The sequence below is a fragment of the Indicator indicator genome, chromosome 1 (assembly GCF_027791375.1).
Source record: "Indicator indicator isolate 239-I01 chromosome 1, UM_Iind_1.1, whole genome shotgun sequence".
NCBI lineage: Eukaryota > Metazoa > Chordata > Aves > Piciformes > Indicatoridae > Indicator > Indicator indicator.
This window is the reverse complement of record NC_072010.1, coordinates 83,179,502-83,197,506: the sequence shown is the minus strand read 5'-3', so window position 1 is coordinate 83,197,506 and position 18,005 is coordinate 83,179,502. Positions and strand designations below refer to the sequence as shown.

Genomic DNA, 18,005 nt, shown 5'->3' with positions numbered 1-18,005 from the left:
TTGAAGAAGCTTTGGCAAAGTCTGTGCTAAGCATTTTGAACTGGGGGTGTGCATATACAACAATAATATCACAAAATGGTTGAAAAATGTAGCTACACTGAATCTGTGCAGATGGCTTGCTCCAACATTTGCTGGAGCTGTGACTGATTTCTTATTTTTCTTCTTCCCAATGGCATTATGTGCCAAAACATCCCACCACCCAGGAGTCAGCCGTCTGCAGTGAGTCACTAAGCTGCTTGTATGCAAAAATGAGCAACAGGCATACTCATTATTTCTGCCTTGAGCTGTGAAGAAATGTTCACTTCAGAGAATCATAGGATGGTTTGTATTGGAAGAGACTTTAAAGATCATCTAGTTCCTGCTGTGGGAAGGTCACTAAAGCTTTGCTTTTAGGAAGGCAAGGCAAGGAATGCATACTGTGCTTTATTTGGGAAAGGGATTGTCAATGATTTTTATCTGTGGCCTCTAGTATTAGAAATAAAGCATCAGCTTAAGATGGGTGCCTCTTTGTGGCATTCCTCTTGGTCTTAGCTTAGGGCAAGGGTTGTCTCAGTTCAAAGTGTTCAGATGCCTGGAGACTGTGTGCTGTAACAGTCCAAAGATCTTGACCTAAAAACATAGCATTGTCTTCCTGAGAGATGCAGAAATGCACAGGGAAATCACAGAATGGTAGGGACCTCTGGAGATCATTGAGTCCAACACCCCTGGCATAGCAGAGTCACCTAAAGAAGGTCACACAGAACACATCCAGGCAGGTTCAGAATGTCTCCAGAGATGGAGGCTCTACCACCTCTCTGGGCAGCCTGTTCCAGGGTTCCAACACCCTGAAATTAAATTCCTCTGGACCTGCTCCAGCAGTTTAGTGTCCTTCTTGCGTTGACCTGTTCAGCTATTAGCCCATTTTCTCTTTCAGTGCATTCATGACTAAGGGGTATTCCAGTGTCAGTGGTCACTGTCTCACAAGAATAACAGCTAAAAGGGAAGAAAACGCTTAATTTCCTTATGAAGAGGCAGCTTCTCATTTGACCTCACTCAAGTCATTGTATTTGTATTTTCCATTTGGGAACAAAATTTTACAGGCAGAAGTCCTAAGAGTCATCATTTTGTGTTCCTCGGCCTCTGTCTTCTTGTGGACCTGCTGTGGGAAGACTTGTCGCCTTTGGTGTGGGTGAAGTGTTTGACCTTAGTCTTCAGAAAAGCTCAGCTTTTTCACCTGGGCTTTCCTTCAACCTACCTGAGCTTTCTCCTTCCCTGTTTTGCATTTTTATTGCATTGACACAAGACTGCTTGGCCAGCTCTGTGAAATGTGCAGAATGACACTTGAATCTGAGTTAATATGACCTAATGAAGCTGTGGTGAGCCACAAAGTCAACACCTACAAAATCTTGTGGATTCAGTGTCTATTTCTGGCTAGATTTTAGTTTCCTCTCAATTTTCAATATTACTCATAGACTCATAGAAGGATTTGGGTTGGAAGAGACCTTAAAGATCATCTAGTTCCAACCCCCCTCCTATAGGCAGGGACACCTTCCTTTCCACTAGACCAGGTTGCTCGAGGCCTCATCCATCCTGGCCTTGAACACCTCTAGGGAGGGGGCATCCACAACTTCCCTGGGCAACCTGTTCCAGTGTCTCACCACCCTCACTGTAAAGAATTTCTTTCTAATGTCCAGGCTAAATCTCTCTGTTCACCTAGTGTCTATGAATGGTTTTCCTTTCCTAAGACTAGATCCTTCTTCCATGTGCCACACCCTCTTCTCATTCTTGCCCTGTCAGTGATGGTAAGTTGCAGATGTGTGATGTAGAGTTGCCTTAATTGTGTGTTACTGCATGGTTGCAGTGGTGTCTCAGAGGCCAGTGTGTGTGTCTGGGTCCTTTTAAGGATGAGAGTGGAGGAGGCCAGTATTTCTGGTGGTACAGTCCTGTTCCAAGTCAGCTGCAGGTTCCAAGTCAGCAGCCTAACCCTCTTGTTAGGCTATAAGCCATCGTGTCACCTAGCAGCACGTCTCATTCCTCTTTGGGCTGGTCTGTTTTGAGCTAGATTTGTAGACTTGTTTTGGTGGAAAAGACTTCTAATATGATTGAGTTCAACCTTCAACCTAACACCACCATGACCATTAAACCATCCCCAGCTCTCCTTTAGCCCCCTTCAGGTACTGGAAGGCTGCTCTAAGGTCTCTTCAGAGCCTTCTCCAGGCTGAATAGGCCCAACTCTCAGCCTGTCCCCATAGGGGAGGTGCTCCAGCCCTCTGATCATCTTCATGGCCTCCTCTGGTCTCTCTACAACAGTTCAATGTCCTTCTTGTGCTGGGGGCACCACAACTGGACACAGCACTCCAGGTGGGGTCTCACTGGAGGAGAGCATTGTTCAGCAGTGGGTGACACATTGTTTTGCTACCAGCACTGGTTTGGTCACTGTTCTAAAACACAGCACCAGTTAGGCTGCTGTGGGGAAAGTTTACACCATTGCACATAAACTCAGTCCACATGCAAAGGGGAGCATAACTTTAAACAAGTAAGCTAAACCAATGGTTTGTTCTATGGCTGAGCTTTCCTGAGGTCATCATTCTCCAACAAGCTTTCTGTGCACTCAAGTGCTGGGAGCTAACAAGTTGAAGTCCAGCCTGCTGAAAGTCCATTCTGGCAGAAGGCCAGGTTTTGTGCTTCTCCATGGAATGGCATCCTGTAGTAGTGGAAAGGGAAGTTCAGAGATTCATAGAATCATAGAATGGTTTGGGTTGGAAGGGACCTTCAAGATCACCTGTTTCCAGCCCCCCTGCCATGTACAGGGACACCTTGCACTACACCAGTTTGTTTAAGGCCTCATCCAACCTGGCCTTGAGCACCTGCTGGGAGGGGGCATCTACAGTTGTATAGGACATAGTGTGATTGTTGTACTCTTTTGAAAACATGCTAATTACAAGTATGTATTATTAATGTTGTCTGTAGGTTCATTCCAGTCTAAGAAAAAGAACTTATTCCACAAAATTGTCAGCAAATGTAAGCACAAAAAGGAGAAGCGTAATGTTCCGGACACAGGTACTGGTGCATTGCTTAGTTAAGGTTTGGGGCCACCTTCTGTCTCAATCCAGTCTCTGGGGAAGTATGTCTAGACAGAGGCTGCTCAGCTCTCTAGTCTGGTTGCTTTGGTCCCTTATTTCCCTGTCTGCTCTGATTCCATTAGCTCCTGGCTCCAGCTGATCATGCTACCTTATTGCAGTATGATGCTCTTCTGGTTTTAATTGGCATGTCCTTTAATTATGGTTTCCCTGCTCCCTGAGGCATGCTGCAGAGCTGACAAAGCAAGGACAATTTTGCAGTTGGCCCTGAACTCTTGATCTTCCACAGCTCATAGCTCTCCATGCTCTTACCTCCATAGCTTCTCTATAGAATCATAGAATTGTTTGGGTTGGAAAAGACCTCTAAGATTATCAAGTCCAACAATCAACCTAAGACCACCATAGTCTTTAAACCATGTCCCAAAGCACCATGTCCACACGATTCATAGAATCATAGAATTGTTTGGGTTGGACAAGACCTCTAAGATCATTGAGTCCAACATCAACCTACCAGCACCGTGGCCATTAAACCATGCCCCAAAGTGCCATTTCCACATATTTCTTGAACACTTCCAGAGATGGTGACTCCACCACCTCCCTGGACAACCTATCAGAGACCATAGTCATTTATCACTTTGCAAAAGCGTTTATCCATGGCCCTATCTCCTCTCCCTGTGGTCTCCTGCTGTTTCGAACTTTGCAGACTGCAAGAGGTTGTTTCTGCACCACATCTCAGAACTACTAACCTAAACTAGCCCCTTCTCTGTAGAAATCTTCAGCAGCTTTCTCTCTGCCTCAGATTGAGGATAACTTGAACAGATTTTTAAGTTATGTCCTGGACTTGTCTGTCCACTGTCCTGCTGGTAGCTCTTCAAAGTTTTTTTTCTTCCTAACAGTATTGTGGTCCTGCATGTTCACAAGTCTGAGGAGCATTTTCAAGTGTTCAGTATGTACAGGATTATAGCTCAGCTAGCTCCCCCAGGCCTTTTGTTGGTTTGTTTGGGTTGTTTTGTCTTGTTTTGGTTTCTTCTATAGTAATGTTGTCCACATTATACAAATCATTCCCAGGCTGTTCCTTAGCTCTTCCACAGTGGAATTCTGTCCTACATTGTCACTGTGGTGTATAAGAGCTTCTCTGGCTCTGCTTACTAAGGTAGCGTCATGAATTTCTTACTTTTTTTTCCTCATCCATATCCATCTCTAAGATAATAAAATTACTACCCCTATGTCCAGTTCCTCCAGCTATCTTTGTTTATTATCTTTCCCTAAGGCTTGGTCATGTCATTTCCTCTTTTCTTGATGCTGTTTTTTTCTGTCCTCTGTGGTTACAGGCTCTGCCAGCTCTGCTGCATTCAGTGGTGCAAATATTTTGAAATTACTTGCTCTGTTTCACTGGATTTGTACAACAAACAAGTTGTGGGAGTCACTTGGGAGAAGTGACTTCTTCCATTCTTCCACATTGGTGTGAAAAAGGCATCATACATTAACATAGCTTTTATTTGGCACCATTCAGATTTTTCTTCCTGAATTATTAATAGAAAAAATAGTAAGAAAAATGTGTGCTTAAAGAATTAAGAAAAGGTTTTGAGGTTGTGAGAAAAAAAAAAAGACACAAGGAAAGGGAAAGCAAGAAAAAGGGAAACAAGGGAACAAAATTGTTTGATACACAATAGAGAAAAATTATAAATATCTTAAAATCTACAGATACAAAATGTGGCTTAAACACAGTGTCAGAACCTCCATTTGATTAAAAGAAACCAGGCTGTTTTGATAACAACTGAAGTGTGCACCATGATCAGAGATCCAAGCCTGGCAAGTGTTGAGCACTCTGGTCTCCTTCCAGCACAACACAGAGGCATGTCCTTAGAAGTTGAGCATGTGAATAATGTCATCATGTCTAAACATTTGAGATGTGTCTGTGCCCTTGCTGGAGGAGGGCCAGTTTGATAAGTTCCTCCCAAGATTGCAGTAAAAATGCAAGGAACTTGCCAGTCTTACACACCCTCCCCATGTAGAAATCATCAGATTTTTTGGTGGGGAATTGCATCTTCTCTGAGATACAAAGGGGAAAAACTCTGGAGTCTTGCCTGCTCTTAGGTGTACTGTGAAGTGACATTGAAGGAAAGTATTGATCAGCAATTCACAGCATGGGTATGGCCTTGGTGGGCACCATGCACCTAGCCAGCAGGTGCTGCCTATCTTACTTCATCCTTTCACAAGTTCCTGGGCAGTGTGGCCCTGAACTCCTGTCCCATGCTCTGCAGCATTCAAGCTGGGAATCCCAGCATCATTTCACAGATTCACAAATTGCATTGACTTGGAAGGGACCTTCAACAGGCAGCTTGTCCAGCTCCCCTGCAGTCAGCAGGTACATCTTCAACTAGATCAGGCTCCCTAGGGCCACATCAAATCTGATCTTGAGTTACTTCAGGGATGGGGCCTCCACTGTACCCCTGGGCAACCTGTTCCAGTATTTCAGCACTCTCATTGTGAAGAACTTCCTCCTGATGTCCAACCTAAATCTACCCTGCTCCAATTTCAAACCATTGACCCCTGTCTTGTCACCACAAGCCCTTCTGAACAGTCCTTCCCCAGCCTTCCAGGACCTTGCACTTTGTCTTATTGAACCTCAGGAGGTTCTTCTCAGCCCACTATTTCAGTTCAAAGAGGCAAGGATTTAGTGAATTGAACACTAAAGGAGAATTTCAAGTTCTTCTTGTGGTTAGCCTATGCTTGTGGTGGTTTGGGTTTTTATGGAGTTTATTTTGCTGGAGGAAAATGCTTGGATATTCTTAAAGCTGGAGAAGAGACACTTGGAAGGGTTGCTGTCAGCAGAGGTCATGCTGGATCCATGTTTTGTCTTGAAAAGTGTGTGTGTCTATGTTTTGAATGAAGAGAAGTACAGTGAGAGCAAATTTTGATGTGATTGGGTCATGTTGTCTGAGCCCATGTGTGGTTTGAGTATCTGAGTGAATTTTCTGGTCTTTGCACCATAACAAGAGAAGAGGAGATGGACATATGCACCAGTCTGCACATGAGCTGGTGTGTGAGGGAGCACAATCTCCTGTACCTGGTAGAGCTGACTGCCTGATACTGCTCCTCCACCAGCTCTCTCACACACACATCAGTCTATACAGCCTAAGCACATGTTTGACAAAGAACAGAAAATGAAGAAAATTATCAGAATTGACCTTTTTTCTGTTGTTGGTTATTGAGGGGTTTTTTCTGCCGAGAAAGCCCTATTGTCTAGGGCCTCCAACCCAGAGGGAGCCAGCAGCTCTGTGCCACTACATCCTTAGCATACATCCAGACTGGAACAGGGCTAGGTCAGCAGAGATTCATGCTGTAGATCTCATCCAGGCAGCTGTTCCCATCCACCTGACTTGACCATCTGCTGCTTTGTCAGCTAGTTTCCAGCCTTTGCTACAGCTCCCTGTGCTACCTCACTCCATGAGCCAGATTGTAGCAGCATCTCATTATCAGAAGAGCTGCAATTCCCACTAGGAGTGTGTTTGGCATCGCTTCCTTGGTGAAATGGTTCCCTAGGCACTGGGGACTTGAAGCTATGCTCTGCCTTGCTAGGCTTCCACTTTTTATCTCCATAAAGACCATTAAACCTCTGCAACTGTCACTCCTAACAGATGGACATCACTGAGGAAATTACTTTCTGTCTTGCATCTAATTTTTGTCTATTGTGTGTTGTTTATTGTTTGAAATCATGTCTTAATCACAGAATGATAAGGGTTGGAAGGGACCTCTGGAGATCAGCAAGTCCACTCCCCCTGCCAAGGCAGGTTCACCTGGAGATGGTGACACGTGATCACAGCCAGGCAGATTTGGAATGTCTCCAGAGACACAGATTCCACCACCTCTCTGGGCAGGCTGTTCCAGGGCTCCAGCACCCTTAAGTTAAAGAAGTTACTCCTCATCTTTAGATGGAACTTCTTATAGTCAAGTCTGTGCCTGTTACCCCTTGTCCTGCCACTGGTGCCATCCTCCTGACACCTACCCTTTAAGTTCTGATCAGCATTGATGAGATCACCCCTCAATCTTCTCTTTTCCAGGCTACAATACCCCAATTGTCTCAGTCTTGCCTCATCAGAGAGATGTTCCTGTGCCCTCTGGAACACAGTGCAGCCTTTTTCGGTACCCTTTCCAGCAAGTCTCTGTTCTTGCTGAATGGGGGAACCCAGAACTGGACATAGTACTTCAGATGTGGCCTCACTAGGGCAGAGTAGGGAGGAGGGGAACATACTTGCCACACTCTCTTGATGCACATCAGGATGCCATTGGCCTTCTCGGCCGCAAGGGCACATTGTTTTCATTAAATGTAAAACAAAAACGTGATTTGTATTCCTAAGACTGAAGCTGTTCTAAACTCAATCAAACTGGGATTAAACAGCACTGTCAAAGTAGTAATTAGAGCAAATCCTCAAATCAGAATTAACAACTACTGCTGGACTGCAACCAAACCATTACATTAATACATAATCAACACTCATGAATTCCCAAATAAGAACTCTAGAGAGAAAGCTGTGCATTTAATTAGACACATTCTAATTAAGATTTCGGTCTCAGTGCAATAAGCTTATCTGAACATCTCACCCTTAGCCCAGATGAGTTACTTTAAAGTCACATTTGCAGTCATTTGTGCTTCCACTTAATTGGATTGTTCCAGGGTTGATCTTTTTTTGTGATTTCTCTTGTTCCCTTTACAAAGGCCAAGTTTTAGGGCTAGCAGCTGTAGCTAAAACTGAGAAAAGCTCATCCAAACTGCTTCTATTTTTCAAAATAAAGAACACACAAAAGTTCCAGAATGTTTCACAAGAGAAGGTAATGAAGGCGAATTAAGAACATAAACAAATTAAGGTTTGGAACATTTCTGACTGTTTTTACAGATATATACTAGATCTCTTTGTATTCTTATGCCATAAAAGCATTTAAAAGCCCCTTCCCACTTCAAAGAGCAAAAGGCAACAGCTAACAAGATCTGATGTCTCATAGATTCTCTTTACCCAGTCCACATCCTCATGCAATTAACAGTTGGAGAAGCTAGCAAATGACAGAGGTGAAGTATCAGCCGTTGCCTGGAATAGGAAGCTCATTAAATCTACAGAGCAAACAACAGATACCCAGTGAATCCACACTGAAATGAGGGAAAACAAAGGTCATGCAGACTGCTCAGCTGTTGTGTGTGGTTTGGGGGGTTTGCTGCTCCTGTGTGGCAAAACAAGTCTGGGGGTGGGAGACTGATCCTGGCCACTGCTGAGGCCTTCTGAAAGAGCAGTTATTTACATTCCAGCTTGAGCTGTGTGGGTGTAATTTTGGCTGGTCCTGCCACCCAGAAAGTGAACAAATGAGTCTTAAACCTATCATAGCATCACAGAATTGCTTTGGTTGAAAAAGAACTGTCAACCCAACACCACCATGGCAATTAAACCATATCTCAAAATGCTATGTCCACACATTTCTTGAACACCTCCAGGAATGGTTACTCCACCACCTCCCTGTGCAGCCTGTTCCAATGCCTGACCACTCTTGCAGCAAATAAATTTTCCCTAATCTTCAACCTAAACCTCCCCTGGTGTAATTCCAGGCCATTTAATCTTGTTCTATCACCTGATACTAGGGAGAAGAGACCAACCCCCACCTCACTCCAACCTCCTTTCAGGGAGTTGCAGAGAACAATGAGGTCTTCCCTGAGCCTCCTTTTCTCCAAGCTGAACAACCCCAGTTCCCACAGCTGCTCTTCAGAGGACATGTGATTTAGACCTTTCACCAGCTTTGTTGCCGTTCTCTGGACATGGTCCAGCACCTCAATATCCTTCTTGCAGTGAAGGGCCCAAAACTGAACACAGGATTCAAGTGGTGGCCTCACCAGTGCCCATTTCTGCAGTCCTGCTGGCCACACTATTGCTGAATCAAACCAAGATGCTGTTGGCCTTCTTGGCCACCTGGGCATACTGCTGGCTCATGTTCAGCTGTCAACCAGCAGATCAATATTCATTGTTTGCACAGGAATTGTTTCCCTCTGCTTTGAGGGATTGACATAGAGTGACTGTGGAGAATTAAGCTCACATGAGGACCTTTGATTGATAAAATGTATTTTGTCTCTTAGCTACTTGCTGGCATCTTCTGCTGTGGAATGTTTTGTACAAATTGTTTGATACCCTGCTTTCATGGAAGTGCTGCTGCCCATCTCACAGTTGCCTTTAGAAATATAAGAAACTTGAACCCCTTGAGATATCTTTAAGAGTTCATGCTGCTCTTCTGCAAATATCTGCAGCATTTGGATTGTATCTTACCAAACATTATGCTCTGAGTATCTATGAGGGAAGCTTTATGCAAATAGATGCAAAATGGAGAATGAGCATAGCTAATAACTGAATTATTCTACATGTAAAACTGTGGTTTTGTCCTTTTCCAGCCATACTCTCAGAAGACAGAAATTCCAGTGAGTCTGCCTGGAAGAATAAAATTTCTGTATCTGCCCTAAACACTCCAGAGCCAGCAATGATGCATGAGCCTTTAGTTGGCAGCCAGAAAAGGAAAGCAAGAAAAACTAAGATCACACATCTTGTCCGAACAGCAGATGGTCGAGTCTCACCAGCAGGAGGGACAATGGGTAAGGAAATGGGAATTTTCTTTACACTGACTGGTAGGAGAATGTTTGGAATAACTTACCAGGGATGTATTTTTGAGCTGGATTGGTTTCATACCTGCTTAGAAAGACCATTCTTAAAAATACAGGTATCCATCAATCAGGAAATCAGTGAGTCTATGGACTCTCTATGGCCACTCTGTGGCCAACGTTTTTTTGTTTGAAAGTCCAAATCTGTCTTGTCTGCCTGGAGATTTCTCTGGGAAGAACCGAGAGCTGATACAGAGAGAAATGGAAAGCAGTTACCTTTCATAATTTATTTCCTGTCCAGCAAAGAAATTGCACTGCACCTAGCTACAGGACATAAAAAGTGATTCTGTAGCCTGAGAGTCCTTTCAGAACTTCTGTATCTGAAATTTACACAACAATTTTATTGCTTGACCTAAAGATCAAACTCAGTTGAATCAAGATCAGTCAGCTACTTTATAAACCTTTGTACTGTGCTTCTGGCAATAGCTTGGCTCAGGGGAGGTTGCAGTAAAGATAAAGGTACAGATTCTCTTTACACCAGGCTAGTCGGTATCTCGGTGGCCTGCTGGGAATTTAAGAGCTAAATTTCCAAGCTTATCTTTCTTGTATTGCAGATGAGAAGCCAAAAGAGCTGCCACAAAGTACTCTTCAAAAAACATCAAGTGCAGAAACAGATTGCAACAGTGAATGCTCCAGAAGTGCAGAGGCAGAAGAAAATCATAGTATTACATCAGATATGCCAGCAGTGTCTGCATTTTTTAGTTTAGCTGCTCTGGCAGAAGTAGCAGCCATGGAAAATGTACACAGGTATGGTTCGCTTTTCCCCTTGTTGTCTAAGTGAATATTATGTGGCTGCCAGCTTGTTGAGAAATCATTTAAATTGCAGAACGTTTAATTTGGCCTGTGTTTCCTCTTTCACAGCTTTCTATGAATGTCTGTGCTATGCCACTTGCTTAGCAGTGTTAAGTCTTCACCTAAATGACAGTGCAGTCTGTGTCAGTAGTCAGTAAAATGGTCCTCCTTGGTAAGCTGGCCTGCCAATTTTTGGATATAAACAGGTTTCCTGAGGAACACAAACTTACATAAAGAGGTCTTTGAGATCCTAATGGTTGATGGTTTCCAAGTCTCAGATGCCATTCCTTAGATAATAGCTGTTGAATGCTCATTTCCATTTTTCAGTGACCTAAGACTGGATGGAATCTCATACACCTTCAGCCCAACTTTTTATGATGAAGATGGCTGAAGGAAGCTGTTATTTTGAGTCTTGACACTTTGCTGTGTAGGAGGCAAAGCGTCTGCAGAATGCCACGTGAAAGAACAACTCTGGGTGATGGAAAGTCACATTAGGTTGGGTTGGTCCTCTCAGTTACTGAGTAGGCCATCCACCTGCCCTAGGTGGGCCTGCTTTGGCAGGGATGTTGGACTAGATGATCTCTAGACATCCCTTCCAACCCCTAACATTCTGTGATTCTATGATCCCACACAGGGAAGTTGGAGAAGGTTCAGGTTACTTTGGACTGTCGGATCGGTTCAGCACGGTCATAGAATCACAAAATGCTTCAAGTTGGAAGGGAGCCTCAAAGGTCATCTTGTCCAACCCCCCTGCAGTGATCAGGGACACCTCCAACTAGATCAGGTTGTCAGATACTGCATGCTTAGACCTGTGGTGGGAGGAAACCAATGAAAGCAAGTCCTCCTTGGCTTTTAATTATCCAGTGGTGGTGTCTGATGCTGCAGGTTATTGGAGATGTTTACTGTTCATCTCGTGGCCCCCATCAACCAAGTCAGTCCTGTGTGTTCAGGCTGTGCATCAAACACTGAAAGGCTTTTTAGAAGCTCACAAGCCTTAAAGAAGGTCAGGTGAACCTAGCTCACTAAGTCCTCTTTGCAAAAGCTGTTGTCTTACTTCAGCCATGTTGCTTGGGGTGAGAAGAGCTTTCACAATGCAGTCAGCCCAGCCTTTCCTTCCCATTTTGCAAAACAAATTAGTCTGCTATCAAGACAGCAAAAGGCTGAACTCATTTCTGTCACCTTTTGTGGTCATAAGCCACAAAGTGAGACTTGGAGAAGCGCTGTTCTAAGCCCTGCTCTCACTAAATTCTTGTGGTTTCATTGATTTCCATTTATGTTGACCAGAATTGTGCAAGAGTGACAGGGTTTGCTTTGCTGTGGGTTTGCCTTCTTTGTTCCTCTCAGAGTTCTTGTCCTCCACCTGTTACTATTGAAATGAGCTAATGTTTGGCATAGCCTTCTGCTTGTGTCTTTCTTCCTCCCCTCCCACCTTTTGTCATCTCATCACGCAGCTAGAACAATGCGGCATCTTCCATGATACCTGAAAGCACCAAACCAGCAAATATCCAGCAACAGTTGCCAATTCCAGCTTGTAACCATCCCCCTGGCCAGGGAAGCTAATGACAATAGGGGAGGTCACATCTCCAGCAGAAATTTAGACATGGCAAACTTGGCAAATGGAGATCAAAACAAAAAGCTAAATCTAATGGGGTAGAAGCTCCTCTATTTTATACTTGGTCAACTCTTTGTTGTCTTTTGTGATTCATTTATTTGCAAATAGCTAGAAATGAGAAAAGGTCTACTTGACGTGTTTATTCGGTGTCTGACTGTAACTACTAAATAATGTCAATAGCCTTGGGCCATGGAAGCCAAAATCCTTTCTGACTGTAATTAGACCTTGTCTGGAAGGAGCAGCATGGTATTCATTGGAAGGCTTCTGTTTAGCTTTATTTATCTTGTGCATGCCCCAGTTCAGCGCTGGCATCTTGAGCTGCATTTTATGCCAAGGCTGCTTCGCTGCACTCCAGTTGTGCAAAGCAGGTCAGTACCTTCAGTTCTGCTGGGGTCTCATCTGGGCCAGAGTGAGGTAAAGTGGCCTTGGTGTAAATAAGAAGTGGGCCCCAGATTTTCATCACTGCAGATGACACATCCAGGAATAAAAATAGACTTGTGAGATTAGGTAACAGGAGGTGGCATGTTTTGTGTGTGTATTTTAAAAGACAAGCTGCAAAGGAGCTCTCCCGAGTCCATCTGCCACAATAATTGATTTCCAGCACCAAATTTTGGTGCATTTTATTTATATTTTTTTATTTTCTATCCCTGTGCCAGGGGATCATTTTTAAATGAACACGGCTGGAATAATGAAAGAGATGATGTGCTGGGCTGATGAAGTGTTAAGTCATGAAGCTTGGAGTCATCCCAACGTGTGCATCTCTGCTGATGAGTGCATTTCCATACTGCTCAAAAGCTGGCTGATGGCTTGCATGAACATGACACGTGTATCTGTGCATTCACCTTCCTTTGCCAAACATGACCTCTACTCTCTGCTTCCCAGGGCTGAAGCCACTCCCTTGCAAAATGAGTAACAGCACTGGTGCACTCTGAACTCACTCTAGAGCCCTGCATTTTGGTTTGTGCCTTCAAATACTGTGACATCTTGGTTTTGCCTGCCTTTCCACTGTGTCGCAGATTGTCCTGAGGATATTGTCTTCCTTTTGTTGGCGTAACTCTGAAAAGAGCCTGTGGCAGTGGTGTGTGGGCATCTGTAGTAGCAGATACTGTAATGCCAGGTGTTAAACCGTATCACAGGCCAATTCACAATCTTTCTGCTCTGATAAAAGTACCTACCCTCCTCCAAATAATAATAGAATCATAGGATTGTTTTGGTTGGAACAGACCTCCCAGATCATCCGGTCCCACTATCAATCTAACAACACCATGGCTGTTAAACCATGTCCCAAAGTGCCATGTCCGTAGAGGAGACTGAGGGGAGACCTCATTGCTTTCTACAACTCCCTGAAAGGAGGTTGGAGTGAGGTGGGGAGTCAGTCTCTTCTTCCTAGTATCAGGTGATGGAACAAGATGAAATGGCCTGAAATTGTACTGCGGGAAGTTTAGGTTGAAGATTAGGGAAAATCTCTTTGCTGCAAGAGTGGTCAGGCATTGGAACAGGCTGCACAGGGAGGTGGTGGAGTAACCATCCCTTGAAGGTGTTCAAGAAGGGTGTGGCCATGGCACTCTGGGACATGGTTTAATGGCCAAGGTGGTGTTGGGTTGAAGGTTGGACTCGATGATCTGGGAGGTCTGTTCCAACCAAAACAATTCTGTCGTTCTGTGGTTCTTGAACAACTCCAAGGACAGTGACTCCACCACCTCCCTGGGTAAACTATTCCAATGCCTGACCATTCTTTCAGTAAGGAAATTTTTCCTACTCTCCAATGATGGATGATATCTAATACCCAATATCTAATATCTAATGATAGGTGATATCTAATATCCAGTATCTAATATCTACTGATGGGTGGCTTTTCTTTTCTTCTTTTGCAGAAGTCAGAGGGCCACTCCTCTCCCACATGATGGACAGCCAAATGAAATGTCTCAGGCTCCAGTGCTTATTTCCTGCGCTGACCAGTGAAGCTCCACTTTATTGTAAAACATTGTGCTTTACCTAATCTCCTAGCCTTGTCTTTACCAAGGGAAGCTAGTCAGTCCATGGGATGGAAACTATAGACTGCAAGCAAGTGCTTATTGCTCTGAGTGGCCCAGAATTCACTGGAAGCCAGACCTTAGCAACTTGGGCCAGGTCCTCAAATCGGGAACCCAGTATGTAGGAGGGTGATATTAATTATTTTTTAATGAACAGAAGTGGAATGATCCTAGAGCTTGCTTTCTGTTGAAGGCTTTTAAACAGTTTAATAGGTGGTTGGTGTGATTAAAAAAAAAAAAGGCTGCCTTTACTGTTAGCTCACACAGCATCTCTTTTACCAACCAGGAGAGTATGGCAACTAGTTTCATATAATACCTAGTTATTCTAAATGAAAGTTTAAAAACCAACAACAACACACACACAAAAACCAACAAAAAAAAATGAAAACACTGACGCACTGCACTAGTTATTATTAGATATTCTTAGTCATTTTTGTACATGAAGATTTAAGTTCTAAGATGGTTTATATTAATAGGTTATGCCTACGTTTATATTGTAGAATGACTTTAAAAAGCTCTGTTCCAGAGAACTCAAGGCAGGCCCTGGACAGATGTACCATTGTTAGCGGTGTTTGGGCAGCCATGTGGTCCAGATGTTCTGCACTTTGATATTTGCCACTGGCGTGGTAGAGTTTACTGGGAAAACAATTTCTTGACAGGCTATGTTTGGGGTTTGTTTCTTTTTTTTTGGTTGTTGCTTTTTTTTTTCTCCTTTTTTTTTAATTTAGTTTTTCAATAACCAGGATGTCGTGCATTAGAAAGAAAAAAAAAAAAAAGAAAAAACAGACAAAAGGAGTGGTGTATGGACAAGCAAATGCTGCAGATAATTGACTTTGTCTTTCATGCCTTGAAGGGTTCCTTGATGTTTTTGCATAGAGACCTGAGTGACTTGGTGAAACTTTTCCTGTAAAACAAAGTACTGCAAAGGAGTTTTTCAAAAGTGACCTTAGTATTATTTCAGCATTCTGGAAAAACCCTAAACCCGTGACTTTGGATATACATGCACACCAATACACATCCTTTTTCCATTTTACAGACACTGGCATTGTTGTAGTTAACTATGCACAGTCCACAGCAGAGTCTGCATCAAGGGCCAATGAGAGTTTGTGTTGGTAAAGTGGCAAGTTGTATACAGACAAACTACAACCGGAGAGAGTAATGCTTGACTGAATTCAGACTTCCACACAGATCCATCTGCCAGTTTCTCTTTGCTTCTGTTGAATTTTTGTGTTGTGCTTTCACAAAGACATCCCAGGAGCAGGCCAAGTGTATCACTTGGCCTCTTACCTCTTGCTGACTTAACACTATTGTATAACCAAGCATTGATTCCTACCAATAGATGCAAAGCGATGGCTAGTAATTGATCTAAAGCTACAAATTCAACAGGGTACTTCTTCTATAGCACAAGATGTTTCCCTACTTTCTGCATTGTAGCACAACAAGTTACCAAATTGGACTCCAGCAATAATTTTCTATTAAGTCTTCGTCACACCGGCTGAACTTTTGATAGTATTAGCTTGAGTTTGAAGTTCTTTGAATTAAGTCTTTAAATGATGCGAGTTTACATCATTCTATCAGGCATTCTTATTTATACTTGATGAACTGATAAGGTGTTTTGGGGTTATTTTGTAACTAATTTGATGTAATAGCCATATGGACAGTAAGTCTCTTAACTTGCTTGCTAAGTTTTAGCCTTTCATTGTTGTAGTTAAGTGACAGTCTTTGGTTCAGTGTCAGGAAACAAATCGACAACACACCACACCAGTTGGAGCAAAGGCTTGAAGGTTTGACAGAAGGGCAGTTGGCTGGGGAAGTGTCACTGGAGCAGCACCCTGGAGGATGCATGTGTTGGAAGAAGGGAACAACAACACAAGAACAACAAAATTTATGAGTCAGTGAAAAGGCTTTTTAAAAATTCAGGTGAATATATATGAATATATATGAATATATATATGGATATATATATCAATATATATGAATATATATCAATATATAATATATGCCCCTAGAATGCCATTGCAGCCTATGGCAGTATTTTTAATAAGATTTTATTAAAGTTTTATAAGTTATTTTAACAAGACAGGAAAAAACTTCAAAAACTGCTGGGTCCCAGCGAGGTGGCTGTTGGAGTTTTGGACCACTTTATAAATTAGCTGAAATCCAAATATCGTTCCAGTGCAGGCCGTTCACCTTGACAATGGTACTAACTTATTTCTCTAGAAGCCTTTAGAGTAGATATATTTTTGTCAAGAGCACCCCATCCTTCCTCGATTTAAATTTCAATATTGTTCCTGGAGATATTTCTGTATATTAATGGTACCTTTTTTAAAAAGAAACAGAAAAATTACTTTTTTCTATATGAATTAATATCTTACTTGATCTGCTTTTCCTTGACTTTCCCTTAGAGAGGGGGTAGGGTTTGGGTCAGTTTACTGGATATGACTGTTTTCAGATACTTATTAAACCTTTTTGTAGATATGCTTAATTTTTAAGCGATTAGGCACTGAGAGTAGCAGAAATCCTGCAAAGCTTTATAGTTCACTAGGCATTTGCCTTTGTTGGTTCTCCGAGTGATGTCTTGATTTCAGTAGCTAGAATTTTTTTCCCTGAATCTACTAGAAAAGGGGGTATCAGTATTTTCAGGTAACAAAGTCTGTTAGCACAACAACAACAACAACAAAAAATTCAGACCAATATCTTACTGTATTGGGGGTTGGGTTGGGGTTTTTCTGTTTTGTTTTCGTTTTGTTTTTGTTTTTTCCTTGTTTGTTTTAAATTTTATTAATTTCAGCTGCTTTCGTTTTGGAAAAATCTTCTTGCTATTGTGTGTACTTCAGTATACCAGCAAACACTGTTACCTGTTAACACATTGTCCACAAAATGCCTCTAGAGAAGAAATTGTTGCACCTTATGTATATCTCAAGCAAACCAAAATATGATGCTTTTCTGCTTTGTTTATTCTGAATATGTTGTATCATACTTTACTGAACCCATTTTAACTTAGCTAAAGCTATCGATATTTATGCATTTCACATTATTTTCTGGATCTGAACCTGTGTATAAATCTTTCTTTAAAAAAAAAAAAAAAAAGAAAAAAAGAAAAGCATTTACCTTAGTCGTCCTCTGTGACTTCTCCATGGGAGGGGGGAATCTTGTCTCAAGTGTAACATGCAGTACTGTCCCAGTTTTCCTTGGCTTTTATTTATTTAGTGATCTTTGGTATTTCATAAGTAGTTTTGAGGTATACAGAACACGTTGTAGCTGAAGCTACAGATCTAAGCAGCTAGGAGAAAATTACTGTAATGTCTTCTTAATTGTTCTAGTACTGTATGCAAGTATGGGCAGAATGTTCTGCAGAACATTTGAGATGCAGATTCTTATCCCCACAGTAGGTTATTTTTCAGAGTTTAGACCAAATCAATCCAAATGCTATGATCTTAAAAGGTCTAAAGATCAACCTAAAATGATTCTATCGTTCTATGATTCTAAAAACATCTGTGGAGATCACTTAATGCTCTGCTTATGGCAGTAACTACCCGTTGAATGTGCTGTGATTTCAGAAATAGAATATATTTATTTAAGGTGACTGAATGCTCTTTTTATACTAATAGAGTATCCCAAAGTCATGAGTAAGAGACTTCTTGGTAGTTGGAGTTTCTATTTTGTAGCATTGGTGCATGACTTTTGAAGTTCAAGTGGTGAGTGTTGTTGGAAAGGGGCACAGGAGGAAGGGACTGGTAGAGAAGCGTATGAACTTGTGGTGTTGAAATTCCAGCTTTGGTCTTGACTCTTGGTGTGAAAGCTGCCTTTCTAGCACC

General features: G+C 42.4%; 1 protein-coding gene across 1 annotated transcript in view; it reads left to right on the top strand.

The window, feature by feature from the left end:
* The window catches only part of BBX (BBX high mobility group box domain containing), a 57,581-nt gene extending 43,465 nt beyond the window's left edge, over positions 1–14,116 (top strand). The window contains exons 11-13 of the mRNA XM_054384463.1: positions 9,487–9,684; positions 10,305–10,497; positions 14,029–14,116. Coding sequence (XP_054240438.1) covers positions 9,487–9,684; positions 10,305–10,497; positions 14,029–14,116 — 479 coding nt within the window. The remainder of the gene's footprint in view (positions 1–9,486; positions 9,685–10,304; positions 10,498–14,028) is intronic.
* The last annotated feature ends 3,889 nt before the right edge of the window (positions 14,117–18,005 follow it).